Genomic DNA, 18,479 nt, shown 5'->3' with positions numbered 1-18,479 from the left:
GATCCTGAGAAGTAATTTTACTAATCCAATGAAGCTTCCCATTCACAAACAAACCCGAATTCATGAATAGAGATTCAATTAAGCCAGGATTTTGAAACAGACCTGAATTTCAAGAGGGCTTTCACTGGAAGCCTTAAGAAACTTTCAATGATGACCTTAGCTTGCTGACTGAACAATAGATTTTGAAAGATCAAAAGCAATGTCCATACCAAAATTTCCAGATCCAACAACCAATACTTTTTTTTTTCATACTTTTCATCTGATTTATACTCACTTGAATGAATTGTTTCCCCTTTGAAATTTTCAAGCCCTCCCACTTTTGGAATATAGCCTTCATTGTTTTCACTAGAAGCGAAAACCAAGAAATCATAAGCATACAATTCCATTTCTCCACTCGCCACATTTCTTGATTTGACATTCCATTTTTCGCTTCATTGTTGAAAAAGGCTAATTCAACACAACTTTGGAATTTTGGTTTGATGTTGAATAAATTCATCTTTGGCAAATACTTTGGTGATGAAGTTGCATGTAGAATAAAAGGCAATGAACAAAAATCCTTAGATAAATGCAAGTGAAGTCTATCATAAGTCTTTTTTTTTTCAAAAATAGCCACAAAAATCTTCTTTTTCTAACACAGAAGTTTTGATGCCCAATTTGTTCAAACAACTATACTTGATGGACCAGCTCCAGCTCCAACTACAACAACTTCAACTTCTTCCTTGCAAAATTAACCATTGGAATTTTTGAAACAAACCTGAATCGCAAAGAGGATTTCATGGACGACCCCTAGTGGCAGATCAATGGATTTTGAAAGATCAAAGGCAATTTCCATACCAGAATTTCCAGATCCAACAACCAATACTTCTTTTTCTTCATACTTTTCACCTGATTTATACTCACTTGAACGAATAATTTCACCAATGAAATTTTCAATCCCTAGCACTTTTGTCCTTTAAATTCACCAAAAATGAGCACTTTAAGACACCCCTACTAGAGTGCATTTAAGAACTTAATTTATTGTAAGATGTTGCGTCAATTTTACGTTCAAAAGATATTGCGTCAATTTTACGCTCAAAAGAGTCTCTTAAATTTCACCTTCAAAAAGATCAGTCAAAGAAATCTAGTGTTCGTTTAGGAGGATATATTCACATTTAAGAACTTCATTTATTGTAATGACCCAGTTGGTAATTTTTGGAAATTTGCATGAAATTATCATTTTACACCTCCTAATAGTTGTCTCGAGTTATACTTGATCAGTTTATGGTGTTGGTTTTTGGAATTCTTTGAAAATTGTAATTATGGGAAGTTTTGAGTTTTAAAAGGCTTAAATTGTGAAATAGTGATTTTTAGTGTCTTTTGGAGTTTTGAGTCTCGAGATGGGATTTCGTCGATTTTCATTAGCTTTGAAATGAGGAAATTTGTCTAAGAGAGTTGTCGGGTTCAGATTTAGAGTTGTATCGTGGAATTGAGGTCCTAAGTTAGAAAGTAGTGAGATTAGCCTTAGAGTTGACTTTGGTCAACATTCGGAGTACGGACACTTGAAATGGATTTCCAACGATTCCATTGGATCAAAGAGATGATTTTAGGCCTAGCTGAGGTCTTGGTTGAAGGTTAGAGGATGAGCTTGTTTTGTCCTATTAAGGCGTTTAGTGTGTTTATTGCCACTTCATGAGTTTTAGGCCAAAGAGACCTCAAATTCATGTTCCAACAATTTCATTGAGTTCGGAACGTCGAATTTAGTAGGATAAAATATATGGTTTGTATGCATGGGGTTCCTATCATGCCCCGAGCCTACACCCTGGATGTGGTCGCTACCCGATGTCATTGCTGGCCTGAGCATACCCATAACATGGCATTGGACATGAGCATACATCTAAACATGAGCAGAAGAATACATTTGAAAGCATTTGAAGAGACAAGTTTCATAAGAGATCAAATTTCATAATGTGAGTCATAGAAATTTAAAACCATTATCAAAGAAAACAAAGATCCAAACGTAACATAACTATTCATTTGTCTATGAAGCCTCTTAACATAACTGAATTATGTCAATCGGGACAAGGCCCCCGATATACCTTAAAATAAAATAACTTCCTAAAATATGTAGACTAAGGCCTAGAAACAGAAAGGGGCTCACCAATAGCAGAAGATATGGAACCTAGCGAGCTGCCTGATCTAGTGTCTGCGTACCTGAGTCTGCATCAATAAAAAGATGGAGCGCCCCGGCAAAAGGGACATAAGTACATATGGAATAGTACTGTATGTAAAATGACAGAATGAAATAACGTACATCTCAAATCAATAAAAGCAACTAACATAGTCATAGTCATAACATGGGAAGGTTAAGAGATGAGGTTGTTCAACCTACCTTATGGATATTTCTTTCATCATATTTTAGTTCATTATGGGAGTCTAATAGTGTAACCGACATAAACCACCATGTGAGCGCATGGAGTCTGATCTTGGCCCGATCAGCTAAGCCATCTCATGTCTTGCCGAGCATGAGACATATGTATACATGTCATGTGGATCAACAATTAGCCCTTACCAGGGGCATAAAGAAGGAGTCACCCAAACCAACAATACGATCCTTATCCTAAGTCGGCAAACGTAGTTTTAGATGTTTGTTATTTAGACTTATACCTTCTCGATTAACTATTTATCTCCCTTAGGCTCATGTGATCATGGATTAGCCCGAAGGCTCATATTCATAACATTGAAGGACTATAGTTCATAAACTTCATTCATATCATTACATCACGAGGTTACATTTCATGTATCATAGCTTGGCATTCATGAGAGACGTATATCATATAATAATAATAATAATAATAATAATAATAATAAAGTTTGAGAATCATAAGATAGTATCCTAAGGTATCATATTTGGGAACGTTCATAATTCATAGTTCTAGGGTTCATAACACAAGAATTTTTAAGAAAACATCAAAAAAAATCATCAAAGAGTTATCAAGAAGTTATAAAGAAAATTATTAAAGTAGGTTTCAAGATAAGAATTTCTTCTTAATATAATCATTCGTAATTTCATGTAGAAAATCTTAGAAAGCTCATGGGTAAAAGAATTATTAAGAAATTGAAGTACTTTCATGGAGAGTTCTTGGTTTTTTTTTGAAGATTTAAATAATTCAAGAATGTGGAGTTTTTTCCTAGCCCTAATTTAGACACAGTGAATTCTTTGAAACCACAAAAACATATTTTGGGGGAAGAACAAGGTGTTACCACATGTGTAGATAGCCTTACATACCTTAGTAATGAATCTCGAAGAAAAACCTTGGAAGGTGAACCCTAGAATTGGTGTTTCTTGAAGTTCTTGAGCATAGAAGTTTTTGAGAATGAGAACATTTAATAATGAAAACTGATTTTCTATACGTTTAAGGCCATTTACATAAGTCCCCAAAGATTTTAGGACTAAAATACCCTCTTAGAAACTAAAAATCGGTCATATTTACAGTTCTGTCGTCATCTGATGATAGACCATTGCTTGGGTGATGGGTCGTTACCCAAACCATCATAACTAAGCCAAAAAAGGGGAATTCTGCCTAAGTGTGATGTCCAAGTCTGACGGTCTATCATAGGTCTGACGGGTCGTCACATTTCGTATCGAATAGTGACAACTTACGGTATCTCTAGTAAAATGATCATAATTTTTTACTCCAAATTGGGATTGATGCAAATTTAGTGTAACACCCCCCAAAATTCTTCTCTAGGATTCGAACCCTTCTTCATATACGTGTAGGATCGAACCCGACTATTGCAAAGTGTATACATGAGTTAGGATGAGTTCCCAAGGAATTGAAGAGTGTTAGACGTTATGTGGGGTCATAAAGGATCCCTAGAACCAAACTAAGTCCAAAGAATTCATCTTGGCTAAGTTTTAGGATGAGTTCGTATAAGGGGTCGACTTCTAACGACCATATCTTTTGAAATATGACGATGTGGGTGGCCCATGACCTATTAAATTAAAGGTCTTCGAGTCTTCTTTCCAACGCCGCCAAGATTGTAATTTTTGGATTTCAAAGTCAAAAGTTATAACTCTCCTAAGATGGACTAGTACTGCAGGAATTTCAGGCCTGGATGGCAACTGTTGGAAACCTGGGCTTGGCGTCGCAGTGGTGCGACGCGCCACTATCGCGCCAAGAACAAGCCTCAGTAGTTTGGTCTCTGGCGCGGCGTGCCACTAGGAGATGTGCAGGGTTTTCGAGCTTATTTTATAGAACTCAGAAAATATAGGCTTGGCGCTGTAAGGGCGCGACGCGCCACTATCGCGCCAGGAACGTGCCTGAGTAGTTTGGTTCTTGGCGCGACACGCCTCTATCAGATGTGCAGGTTTTTAGCCTAAATTCAACTTGGCGCCGTAGTGGCGCAATATCAAGGTATCATAAGTCTAAAGTAGGAATATGGTTTAGACAGAGACTACTTATATACAATCTAATCCAATCACATACAATCCAATTCAATTTAATCATATACCATCCAATCCAATCCAATCATATACAATTCAATTCAATCCAATCATATACAATCCGATCCAATCTAGTCATATTCAATCCAATCCAATCTTGTACAATCCAATTCAATCCTATCCAACCGTTTACAATCTAATCACATACCATCCAATCCAATTCAATCATACACAATCAACTCAACAATAAAGTCAATGGACTCAATCCAATAGATATGCAAATTAGAATTTAGCAATAATTTAGAAATCAACTTAATCAGATACAATCTCAATCAAACCAATTATATCAAGCATAATCCACTCAATTGGGAGTTTTTCTAATCGACAACTATCATCATATAAGTAAGCGATAGTACAACAAGCCGATGTTGTTGCCACGTCCGTTCATACCTTGCCAAGGTAAGAATGAATCAACAATCATGGATCCATAACTAATCAAGTCCTATCATGCCAGGACAGTAATTTAGGAAACATCCGACTTTAACGGTCCAATCCTCTCCTACGTTTAGCGACGTAGTTATTGGTTCGAGTATGGACTATACTCTTACCCAATTCGGTGCTCGATACTCCTCCCAAGACTCAATATGCTCATATCTATCAATTGAGTAAAATACTTAAAATACTCAGTCTCTTAGGACTTATTTTCAAATCAACTCATTTAGTCTCATTGGACTCTTTTCAAAACTCATTCAATCTGGTCTCGTTGGACCTTCATTCACAATCAACTCATCTCAATCATCAAAACTCTTGTTTTTGAATTTGATACCATCTCAACTCAATGAATGCAAAAAATATTAGATGCGTTTAAAACATAATTTTAACTCTTCAACTCAAATCAAAATAGACATTTTAATATAAAAATAATCAACTCGTTTATACTCAAAATATTCATGTTCAAAAATGATAATTTAGAGACTTCTCAAACTCAACTCATACTTAAACTCTTTCTAAATCAAAGATGAAATAATTATTCTTTAAACTCAAAATAGTGTATAAATAGTTTATGCAAAAATATTCACAAATCATTTATTTAAAACTCCTTCTCAAATAATAATTTATACTCATATGACTCCAATCAAATCAAATTATGCAAATCACATATCATGTAATCACATTAGACTCCAATCCATTTCACCTCAAACATCGTCATCCACATACCTCTTCATCAATCATTCTACATATGTTAAATAACCATCATTCACATCATCATCAAACATCATCATTCACATCATTATCAAACATCTTGCTCCAAAATTCTTATTTAATTATATATTCCATTTATAGAAACAAAAATGACATTCTAGTTCTACCAATATTTCATTTCTTTTTATGCCATTCACATTCATACTATCCCAATTCATTCTTTTTATTCCAATCAATACATATACACACAAAAACCATCAATCTCAACCTCGAGACAATTATGACAAAAAGAAGTCGCATCTTGGGTTCATGTGAATGAATACATGAATTTATACTCCCAACAAAACTCAACTCAAGAACACCATCAATACATATTAATTTATATACAAAAAATTATTATTGTCAATATGTAACTACGATTTGTGAAATAAATATGAAAGATAATAAATCAAGAATTTAAGTCATGGTCCAAAAGACTGAAAACATTATGGTCCAAAATGGTCCGCGCCACTGCAGCGCCAAGCCTGAAATTTCTGAAATCTGGAAAATAGGCTTAAAAATCCTGCAAGTGCTTTAGTGGCACGTCGCCCCAAGGGCCAAACTACTGAGGCTATTTTTTGGCGCTATAGTGGTGCCCGACGCCACTAGAGCCCCAGGCCTGAAATTCCTGCAGTGATAGTCCAGGCCTGAAATTTCTGCAGTGATAATCTGTAGTAAAATGGTCATAACCTTTGAATCCTAACTCTAAAAAATACAATCTTGATGGATTTTGAAAGAAGACTCAAAGACCTTTAATTTGATAGGTCATGAGACACATAAATCTTAGTATACCGAAAGTTATGGTCATTTGAAGTTGACCCTTATACAAACTCATTCGGAAACTTAATCAATAGAAACTCCTTAGACTTGGTTTGGTGTTAGAGATCCCTTATAATCCTAAAACACATCTAATACACTTCAATTATTTAGGAATTTATCCTAACTCATATATGAAACTATAAGTCATTGAGTTCGATCCTACACGCATAAGAAAAACGGCTCGAGTTTTGGCAGAAAAAAATCTAGGGTGTTACATTATCTCCCCCTTGGGATCATTCATCCTCGAATAAAGATAAATCAAAGCTGGACTCGAGGACTGACTAAAAATTGTGACTCAATCAAATCAAACAATCAACCAAATCAAGATTTCCAAACAATCAACTATTCTGACTTAAGAATAGCCAAATCAATTCAAGTCAAGAATAGGGACATTACCTTCATCATTCTCATCATTTGGCACGAATAGAACATTGAAACTCTATCAATCAAATCATTCAAACATCTAGATCATCAACCATCGAACTCTAATTCATGAGTGACATTCCCAATCCTTTCCATAATTTTGTAAGACTAATATATCAGTGCCCAAGCTTCCCCTTCTTTCCGAGCCTCATAACACCCTTTATGTACATCTAATCATTCCCCCCAAAGTCATCAATAACCTTCTACCATCACTCTCATAGTTACTACCACACATTCAAGCCTATCACTCTAACCACCTCAACCACACCTAAGAATTGCCAGGCTTACTTTTACACTTCTACCTCTATTATGGTATGAGCTCTTATCCAGAGACATATAACATACTCTTATCTATCTATTGCACATCACAAGATCTTATCTCGTTCCTCTTCCACATATCTGACCTCAACTAGACGCGTACAACACAACTATCATAATTGGGAAACACTCACTTTTCCTCATCTACTCTCACTCAACTCTGTCTACTATTATCTTGGTCAACTCATCACTATTGAAAGCTCAAGACTTACTTTGGTTCATTACCCTATCATCCCCCCTTGGCTCAAAGGCAACAACTAAGGAATACTAACTAGTCAACCAAAGCAACTCATAAAATTAGAGCCTCATTCAAATCTATACTATCTCATACACACCTCTTAAGCTGCTTCTTACCAAATGACTTAGCCTCAATTCACTATTTACATTTGAGGGTCACATACCCCTCCATTCATAACACATATTTCTCGTAAGTTAATATCTTAATCTCTCACATACGTCATGTCAAGCCTACTAAATCAAATCTTAAAACTAGCACTATCATAATCATTCATTACACCTTACTACTCACCTCATAGATACTTCACTCTAGTTATAAGCCTCAATAAACCACCATTCTCACTATTTCAGTTCTACTCCTCTAACTCCCTCTTTCTAACTCTAGGATCATTCTATGAATCATAGCTCACCTTTCCTCAAATCACATTCCATTGGATGGTGACACTTATCACTTAGATACACAACTTCCCCCTCGAAGATAACATTTGAATCAAGATTTAGAGATGAGATTTTAGGATACATCTCGCTCTGGCTCAATGCACGATCCATATGAATGAGAGCGCATTCTTTCAAATTAATAAACTTAAGCACATTAATCGGCTCCTCTCAAGCCTTGTGCAGCCTCTTCACATCCTCAAGACTTTATCTTAACTTATCAATAAGAATCTCAAATTTATTGTTCCAACTACCTTGAGTATAAGGGGTAGTCAAATGGATTTGAGCAACGCACGAATTACAAGGGAACATTCATAGAGTTAAACCCTATCACACGAACTCAAAATATAAAATAAGTGAAATAATTCTTAATGTCCTATAGCCTACTGATTATAAGTGTAGTGCATAACACACTCATAAGAAAGACTCTACTAGACACGGCTTCATAAACTCCCTAGGACTCTTGAATTCTATGCTCTGATACCAAGTTTGTCATGCCCCAAGAGGGTACCCTAGGCGTGGCCGGCACTCGAAGACCATTGCTGGTCCCCAAGCGAACCACTTGATCCAATCACACATCTATTCATATCAATCAATCAGCAAAAAGTTTAAAATAAAGAAATAATTTAGTGGGCAACTCAAATCATCAAATTAACTCAAATAATAAAGGCTATGGGCCAATAAATCGAACTCCAATCTATGTTGTTAAAAAGTTTGATAAGAATAATTCAAGAAATAAAATACTCAATCGACCCATCACTATCTAGTCTATGAAGCCTCTATCACTACTATCTAATTGATGACAATGACAGGTTCATGGCTACCTCAAATCAGAATGAAAAGACTAACTCGATGCAAGAATAACTTAAATGGTATCCTTCAAATGTAGGGGAGGACTCACTAATAAGCTAAGTATGAACATATCCTCAACGGTGAGCATATTGATGATCTCTTAAACTTGTCTCTGCATCATGAAATGATGCAGGTCCAAATGGACGTCAGTACATGGAATGTATGAGTATATAATATGGTAGAATAAAACAATACCGGTTCAAATATCTCAAGTCATAAAGATAAGAGATACTTAATCAAGGTGTCATATGTCTAAAGTAGGAATACGGTTTAGACAGAGACTACTTATATACAATCCAATCCAATAACATACAATCTAATTCAATTTAATCACATACCATCCAATCCAATCCAATCATATACAATTCAATTCAATCCAATCATATACAATCTGATCCAATCCAATCATGTACAATTCAATCCAATCTTTAAAATGAAGAAAATCTTATCAAAAATCAAAGACATGACTTGAAGATCTTGAATCCTTGAGCTTTTGAGAGGATTTTGTTGGAGATGATTTGGAAGAGAAGAGAGGATGAAGATTAGGGTTCTTTGGAGAGGCAAAAGACTAAAAAAATTATGGTCCAAAATGTTCCAAGTTAGTGTATATATGTTTAGGGAAAATTTCCAAGTTGCCTTTCATCAAAATTAGGAAAAATAGGCTAAAACCCTGCTGGCGCTATAGTGGCGCGTCGCGCCACTGTAGTGCCAAGCCTGAAATTTCTGAAATCTGGAAAATGGGCTTAAAAACCCTGCAAGTGCTTTAGTGGTGCATCGCGCCAAGGTCCAAACTATTGAGGCTAGTTTCTAGCGCTATAGTGGTGCCGGGCGCCACTGGAGCCCCAGGCCTGAAATTCCTGCAGTGATAGTCCAGGCCTGAAATTCCTGCAGTGATAATCTGTAGTAAAATGGTCATAACTTTTGACTCCTAACTCCAAAAAATACAATCTTAGTGGGTTGGAAAGAAGACTCAAATACCTTTAATTTGATAGGTCATGGGACAATAAATCTTAGTATACCGAAATTTATGGTCATTTGAAGTTGACCCTTATACAAACTCATTTGGAAACTTAATCGATAGAAACTCCTTAGATTTGGTTTGGTGTTAGAGATCCCTTATGATCCTAAAATACATCTAATACACTTAAAATATTTAAGAATTGATCCTAACTCATATATGAAACTATAAGTCATCGAGTTCGATCCTACACGCATAAGAAGAATGGCTCGAGTTTTGGCGGGAAATAAAATCTAGGGTGTTACAATGTTACTCATCATGTTCTTCATATTTATATGCTTAAAAAGTATTTGGGATATCCTTTTTGTTCCTACAAAGAACATTAGGTTGAAAGAGAGTTTGACTTATGAGGAGATTTCTGTTCAGATTCTTGATTGTCAGGCTCGTAAATTGAGAACCAAAGAGGTCACTTCAGTCAAAGTTCTATGACGAAATCTGTTTGTTGAGGAGACTACATGGAAAGTCGAGGAAGATATGAAAACCAAGTACCTGCATCTATTCGTGCCTTCTAATGATGATAATAATGGTAATTTTCTCGTTTCCTATCTTTGAGTTGATATTCATTTCGAGTTGAGTATGTGATGTGTATTCTTGAGTTCGCATATACTATTGTTTGAATGCTTGAGTATCTGAGTTCTTGATTTGCATTCGTTCCTTGAGTGAGTTCATTACCTAAGTTTTCTATTTAAAGTCACCTTGGAGGAGTGAAGGACAATTGAATTTGCAAATTCCATTTGATCTATTTACTGAATATGGCATTTCTCTCTTTGATTAAGAATTATTTTCTCATTTTTGCTTATTCATTTTATTTATTTATTAAGTTTCTTCTTAGGTTCCCCTTTTTGGTCAGTCATAGGTCCGATATGACAGAATAAAAATTATGTTAATCTTTTTAGAATTGTTTTTAGAATTGTTAGTGTAATGACCCTCCAGATTATTTTTCTTTAATGCCTACCTTTTGTCATTTAAAGCATTCCTGTAGCGACACCAAGTTATTTATGACTTGCTAGCACTGGCTGTTTGGTTGTCTGGTCGTTTGTTTGGGTTTTAGGTCCGTTTCCCAATTTTAGAGTTTTTTTATAACTTGAAAAGTTGACTTCCATCATTTCTTCCGGTAAACAACCTTAGAACAAAATTTTGATGTTCTATCAGCTTTAGAATGGCCAAATAAGGCTATTAGCATGATCGACATAAGTATCGAGGAAATCGGTGCGGGTTTGAGGCCATTTGACGCTTTAGCCTTTGAAATTTGGCCTAAGGTTGACTTTGGTCAATATTCTTGGAAAACGCGCTCGGATGAAAATTCCATCAGTACGGTTAGTTTTGGAATGTCGATTTTGTCTAGAACGACCCTTCGTTCACTTTCCGAAGATTCCGGTCTAATCTCGAGGCCCATTGTGGAAATGGGCTAAATATAACACTTGGGTGTGGGACCCACTTTTTATTAAAATGACCTCGTATGGAAATTTTGAATGCGCCGTTGAGTCTGAAACATATTACGAAGACTCAAGACTAGTTTATTTAATCATGTTTCTCCTAAGATTCCACAAGCATGTAAAATAGTCATTAGTCATTAAGGGGGTCATATTCTTGTTTGATATTTTCCTAATTAACAAGATTCCACATGGATGGTTATTACCATTTACCTATAATATTTGTTAATTTAAATATAATGTTTGTTTTTACTGTTATTTGAATTTTATTATATTGTATTGTTAAATTCATTGTTATATAACAAAAAAAGTCTCACTTTATGTAACAATTGATTTAGTGTGATCGTTTCATTACTTTTTTTCCCTTTGAATTCTAAAAGTCTAAAGAATCGTTAGACTACACTTTCATTATTCATATTCATAGTTGAAAACAGAATCAACAGACTTTTACTATTATGTTCAACAAGCGATTTCGGACCCTGGTCATTTCAGAAAATCAAGGTCAGTCGGCAGTGCACCCCTCAGGCCTCAAGGGATCCCACCAGTCAGCTTCCTTACAAGGTTACTGGCTTGTTGAGTTGCTCACTTGCACACATGTGCAATTTCTTGTTCGTGTTTCAAGACAGGTCAAAACATGTCACTATGTATTGTCTTTGTATCTGTCACTATATATATACTGGTCTTGCCCTTAACATTTATGTTGTCAATCCAAGGGCAAGGGTATTAATACATGGCGCATGGTGCAGTGGTACATGAAACATTTTTTTGTTTTATTTTGGGAGGAAGTAATCTAATTCCTTGACAATAGTGAGGGGGTTATAATTCCTTATGGAGACACAAATAACTTGTGGGCTCAAAATATTTATTCTGCTTCTAAAATTCTGTTCAAGTATTTCTCTTTTTCTGTCTTCTGATTATAAATAGAAACTGATTGTTAAGTTATTGCTTTGAACGCAGTATAATAACATATTTGAGGGAGTAGAGGTCGAGCATTATGATGGAAGGTTAGTTAGTAGTTGAGTGAATTTCATTCTCTTTTTTAAAGTTTTGTATTATTCCTTTCTTTCCCTTAATTTTAGATTGCTAGCACCCCTATTGTTTCGTCTCAGCATCTGATTATCTTGTTCTTAATATTGTTTGTTGCTATTGCATCTCTTTAACTGTTTGTTCAATCAAGAATCTTTTGAAAATAACATTTCTTCATTCTCAAGGATAGGGATAACACGTGCATATCCACATGTGGGATTACACTGAGTTTATTGTTGTTATCTTTGCATATTATCTAGTAATACTTCTATTTTATTTGTACCCTATTTTTCTTGTATATTTATCCTTCAAATTATTGATGTGTGTACCGTTCTTCCATCAAATATTCTGCTTTTTCTATTTGGTTGCCCCCACCTTTCTTCCTTATCCTGAGAAGTCTTTGTGAAATAACTTCGATGAGAAGAAAAAAGAAGGTGCTAAGAGGCATTATGTAACGACTGAAAATAATACAATCTATCCAAATATTATATTCATCAAAATAATACAGTATAATACAATATGTTTAAAGAACAATGTGTTACAATCATCCAAACAAAGTGTGTAGACTAAAGTACAGTGGGTTCTTGCTTTTAGAATCTCATAGTTATTGGTTTTGGAGTCTGTGGGAGTCTATGCCTATGATGCCAACAGGGTAGACCCCTTCTTTTAGGGCATGATGAAACTAAGGAATTTGAGGGCACCAATATGTCGAAATCATTTTTTTCCAATATAGTGTTTCTTGGAACTTAATCATGTGAACGTTACTCGTTTGGTATGAATTGTTTAATTTCATTGAGACAAATTTCAAACAGATATTCCTCATGGGACAAGATTCCACACAAGGTTTAGATAGTCATTAAGGAGGATCATATTCTCCTTATTAATAACTTTCCCTATACTTTTCCTAATTAACAAAAGATGAATCGTACATATGTTGATGTAATCATCAATAGTAAGTTAAAATGCATATATTACTTAATTATGGTGTAGTAATAAAAATTTAAGTTAAGATATGTATTCTTTAGGTTAATGTAAATATTAAATGCGGATAAATTTTTATTGTACATTAACTATTAAGAAAATGCAATTTGGTAAAAAATCATAACCAATCACGAAACTGAAAGGAGAAGCATCAGATATACTATACGTTCTCTGTTAGATTTTTAAACTTATAAGAAAAAAATAAGGTTCAACTGAACTTCCTTTCATTCATATGCAATATTACAAAAGGCTTAGACACATATAGCTCTATAAGCTTTTCAAAAGTAAGTAGAGTCCATACCTATCCAACCACTATTGACTTTCTTACAAAACACATTCCATAAAACAAGGACTACCTTTCCTTTACAAACTAAACATAATATTCAAAAGAGAACTATTAGACTAAAGACTATCTAGAAAAATCTCATTTTCTAACACTCCTCCTTGAGATTTTTCTTGGATACTCCCATCTTAGCCCTTAGAACTTCAAATTTTCCCTTAGGAAGAGCCTTGGTCATGATGTCTGCATTCTGCTTATCTGATCTGCAACGAACAAGTTTAACTTCTCCATCCTTCTCTGCTTGCCTGATAGCGTGAAACTTCACGTTTATATGCTTGCTACGACCATGTTGCACTGGATTTTTGGCCATAGATATTGCTGACTTGTTGTCAACCTTAATGACAGTAGCTTTAATGTCATTTTGCTCCAGATCACATAGAATCTTTCTTAACCATAGATCTTGATTAGTTGCACCAGCAGCGGCTATGTATTCAGCTTCTGCAGAAGATTGAGCTACCACCTCTTGCTTCTTTGAATTCCATGAGAACATGCCTGAACCAAGTGTAAAAGCATATCCAGAAGTACTTTTCATATCATCAATGCTTCCTGCCCAATCACTATCTGAATAACCCATCAATTTCCCTTGCTCTTTCTTTCTAAACCAAATACCAAAATCAGCAGTTCCCTTGATATACCTCAATGTTCGCTTAGCGACACCAAGATGAACTTGACTCGGAGCATGCATAAATCTCGATAGAAGACTTGCTGCGAACATGAGATCAAGTCTTGTTGCTGTCAAATACAGCAAACTACCTATTAGACTTCTATAAACTGTAGGGTCATCCCTATCACCTCCTTCAAAACTTTGAAATCTTTTCATTGTGAACTAGTGGGGTTGATACAGGCTTGCATCTCTCCATCTTGAATCTTTTAAGAATATCCCATGCATATTTGCTCTGTGAAATGACGATTCCATCTATAGCTTGACGAATCTCCATTCCCAGAAAGTAATTCATTCACCCAAATCTGATATTTCAAACTTGGTCTCCATTTCTTGCTTGAATTGATTTATCATAACTTCATTGCTTCCTGTTAACAGAAGATCATCAACATAGAGTGACACCAAAAGAACATCTCCTCCTTTAGCCTTCTTCACATATAAAGTGGCTTCATTTTCACTTCTCTTGAAGCCACAATAAATAAGATGAGAATCAATCTTACTGTACCAGGCTTGAGGAGCTTGCTTTAATCCATACAATGCCTTATGTAGCTTGTAGATTTTATCCTCCATTCCTGCAACTTGAAATCCTTCTGGTTGGTCTATATAAATATCCTCCTGCAGCTGTCTATTTAAGAATGCTGATTTCACATCCAAATGATACAACTTCCAATTTGATTGAGCTGCCAAAGCAAATAGAAGCCTTATTGTATCATGTCATGCAACTGGCGCAAATGTGTCTCCATAATCCAGACCTGCAACTTGCGCATAACCTTTCACAACAAGCCTTGCCTTGTATTTATAAGCTGAACCATCTGGATTAAGTTTGGTTCGATAAACCCATTTCACCCCTATTACATTTTTGTCTTTGGGTTTATCAACCAGCTTCCAAGTGTCATTCTTCTCTATCATACCAATCTCCTCCTTCATAGCTTCAATCCAAACTTCATGTCTTGATGCTTCTTCATAGCTATTTGGTTTTGAGATTGCAACATTACATCTTTCATATATCTCAGAAAGGGACTTTGTTTTCAAAATAGGTGAATCAAGTGAGGATTCCCCATCTGATTCTTCATCTTTTTCCAAATTTCAGAGCCAAATGATTGGATTTCAGGCAGCGGACACAAGTTCTGAAAATCTACATTATCTTTCTCAATTTTCTCCTTATCCCAGTTCCAAAAAGCATGCTCATCTACTACAACATCTCTTCTAATGGAAATACTTTTTGTTTGCAAGCTGAAAACTCTATAACCTTTGGCTTGCGATGAATAACCAATAAAGATCCCCAATTCACAATTTGGTTCAAGTTTTCTTCTTTTGACTGAAGGAACATGAGAACAGCAAATCGAACCAAAGATTTTTAAGTTCTTGGCATATGGTTTTGTTCCACTCCAAGCCTCAATAGGAGTTTTTTTATCCACAGCTTTAGTTGGCAACCTATTTAACAGATATACTGAAGTATAAATAGCTTCTTCCCAAAAGCTTTGCAGTAGTTTCTTTTCAAGCAACAAACATCTAGCCATTTCAACAACAGTCCTGTTCTTCATCTCTGAGACTCTATTTTGTTCGAGTGAATAACTTACTGTCAACTTGTGATCAATCCCCATATCTTCACAATACTTATTGAACTCATTTGAAGTATATTCACCACCATTGTCCGATTTCAAAGACTTCAGCTTACAACTACTTTGTCTTTCAACAAAAGCTTTAAATTTCTTAAAAACTGAAAATATTTGGGACTTGTTACTCAAAAAATACACCCAAGTCATCCTTGTTAAGTCATCAATAAAGAGAACAAAATATTTATTTTATCCTAAAGATGATGTCTGCATAGGTCCACACACATCAGTGTGACCTAGTTCAAGTTTTTCAGTTGCCCTCCAAGTAGCACTTTTAGGAAATGATTTACTGTGTACCTTACCCATCTGACATGCCTCACAAACTTCTTTAGACAGTGAGATCTCAGGTAATTCTTTAGTCAAGTCTTTCTCATACATAGACTTTAAAGTAGCATAGTTAAAATGCCCATATCTTTTGTGCCACAACCATGAGTCATCCATACTTGCAAAATTTGCACTATCAAACTTCCCATCTAAAGGAAAAGATTTATCCACCATTTCTACTTTAACAATCAAACTATCTTTAGAGTCAAAAACCAAACAATGTTTGCCCTTAAAAAAAAGGAACAACCTTTCGACATCATTTGGGCCACACTTAACAAGTTACATGCTAAACTAGGAACATACAACACATCATGTATAAACTTTGTACCTTGTGTAGTTTGAAAGGCAGCTGAACCCTTTCCATGTGCATCGACTGTTTCACCATTTCCCATCCTAACTTTAGCTTTGAACGACTTGTCAAGTGTGTGAAACAAGAGCTCATTTGTGACATATGACTCGTGCATCCACTGTCTATGAACCATGAGGATTTGTTGCTTGTGTTTTCTTTATGAGAAGCCATAAACAAGCTTTCTTCTTCCTTTTCCGACTCTTCAACAAAATTTGCCTGCTGTGCATGATGTTGTTGTGGCTGATTCTGCTTGACCCTGCAATTTTTCTTAATATGACCCATCTTTTTACAGAATCTACACTGAATGGATGGCTTTCCTTTGAACCAGCAGTCCTTTTCTTGATGAGGTTCTTTTACAGTGGCTGCAAGGTGGAAACTTCCCTTTCTTTGAAGATTCCTTCCATGGTTTTCCCTTTCCTACTTTATCTCTTTCCATCCTTCTATTGTCCTTCACAGGCTGCTTGCCTTTATGTTGTGCCTAAAATGCCACTTCTGGTACTTCTCCATCTCTTATACTTGATCTTTGTTCTTGGGCTTGCAACTTGTTGATCAGTTCTGCAACCAATAAAGTCTTCAAATCATAAGATTCCTCTATTGCTGAAATCTTGGACTCGAACCTTGCTGGTAAGCTTATCATCATCTTCTCCACCATCGTTGAATCTGGAAAGGTTTCACCAAACAACCTTATTTTGTTTACAATTTCCACAAGTTTGGCAGAATACTCTTTCACAGTATCTCCTTCTTTCATCCTTAACATCTCAAATTCTCTTTTGAAAGTTAAGAGCTTGACAACCTTCACTCTGTCACTTCCATCGAACTCCTCTTTTAGCTTCTCCCATGCTTCTTAGGTGTTTCACAAGTCATTCTTCTTGTGAAAATCACATCTGAAAGTGCTAAATGAAGACATGTGAGAGCCTTTGGTTTCCTTGACTTCGCATCTTCATAAATCTTCATTTGTGCAACTGTTGGATTTGGTCCAAGTGGAGGAGGATCATCTTCACTTTCTATTGTTTCCCATAGACTAAGAGCTTTGAGATAAGCCTTCATCTTTATCACCCATATGTGATAATTTTCTCCTGTAAACATAGGAGGTCCTGCACCCAAGAAGTTGTTGGATGCCATGTTACTGCTGCTCAGCTCTCACCTTAGAAGAACTGGAGAAAACCTTAGCTTTCTTGCCTTCACTGATCCCTCAAGAAGAAGGGCTTTTGATACCACTGTTAGATTTTTAAACTTATAAGAAAAAAATAAGGTTCAACTGAACTTCCTTTCATTCATATGCAATATTACAAAAGGCTTAGACACATATAGCTCTATAAGCTTTTCAAAGTAAGTAGAGTCCATACCTATCCAACCACTATTGACTTTCTTACAAAACATATTCCATAAAATAAGGACTACCTTTCCTTTACAAACTAAACATAATATTCAAAAGAGAACTATTAGACTAAAGACTACCTAGAAAAATCTCATTTTCTAACATTCTCAAAGTCTAAAAGTAGCATTGAGCTTTCAGTAAAATTTCAATGGATTCTTGCATCTAACATAAGAATCTCATTATTTGTGTTGGAGACTTGGAGAGATAATGATCATCAGAAACGGAACTAGGAATTTGAATTTATGAGTTTTAAATTATTATTTTTTTTAAAAAAGTTATTGGATCATTGTAGATAATCATTGAACATATGTTATTCATGAATAGGGTTGACGAATTAACATGAAGGTTGTTGTTTGATAATCGAATACTATTTGTGGCAGGCAAATTGGACTCGAAAGAGAGAATTTGTGTGCTTCATAAGAAAAAATAGGGTTTGGCAGTGAGCCCTAGGGAAAGGGAAATGATTCGCTAACGTGGATAGGAATATACCCGTTAGCCTTATTTAGTTGATACATATGAAATATCACATGCATTTCACTATCGATCGATGACCATAGAAATATAAGAGCTAGAAATAGTCAAGTAGGCTTAGAGTTGTTGAAAA

General features: G+C 35.4%; 1 protein-coding gene across 1 annotated transcript; it reads right to left on the bottom strand.

Annotated features, from left to right (window-relative positions):
* Positions 1-16,013: 16,013 nt before the first annotated feature.
* Positions 16,014-16,779, bottom strand: LOC129883665 (uncharacterized). The gene is made up of 2 exons (XM_055958284.1): positions 16,477-16,779; positions 16,014-16,376 (listed from the first exon to the last, which is right to left on the bottom strand). Exons 1-2 carry the CDS (start codon positions 16,777-16,779, stop codon positions 16,014-16,016), a joined length of 666 nt encoding a protein of 221 aa, XP_055814259.1.
* Between the last annotated feature and the right edge of the window lie 1,700 nt (positions 16,780-18,479).

Source organism: Solanum dulcamara, chromosome 3, assembly GCF_947179165.1.
Source record: "Solanum dulcamara chromosome 3, daSolDulc1.2, whole genome shotgun sequence".
In the NCBI taxonomy this organism is placed as follows: Eukaryota; Viridiplantae; Streptophyta; class Magnoliopsida; order Solanales; family Solanaceae; genus Solanum; species Solanum dulcamara.
This window is presented reverse-complemented; position numbering and strand designations above follow the sequence as displayed.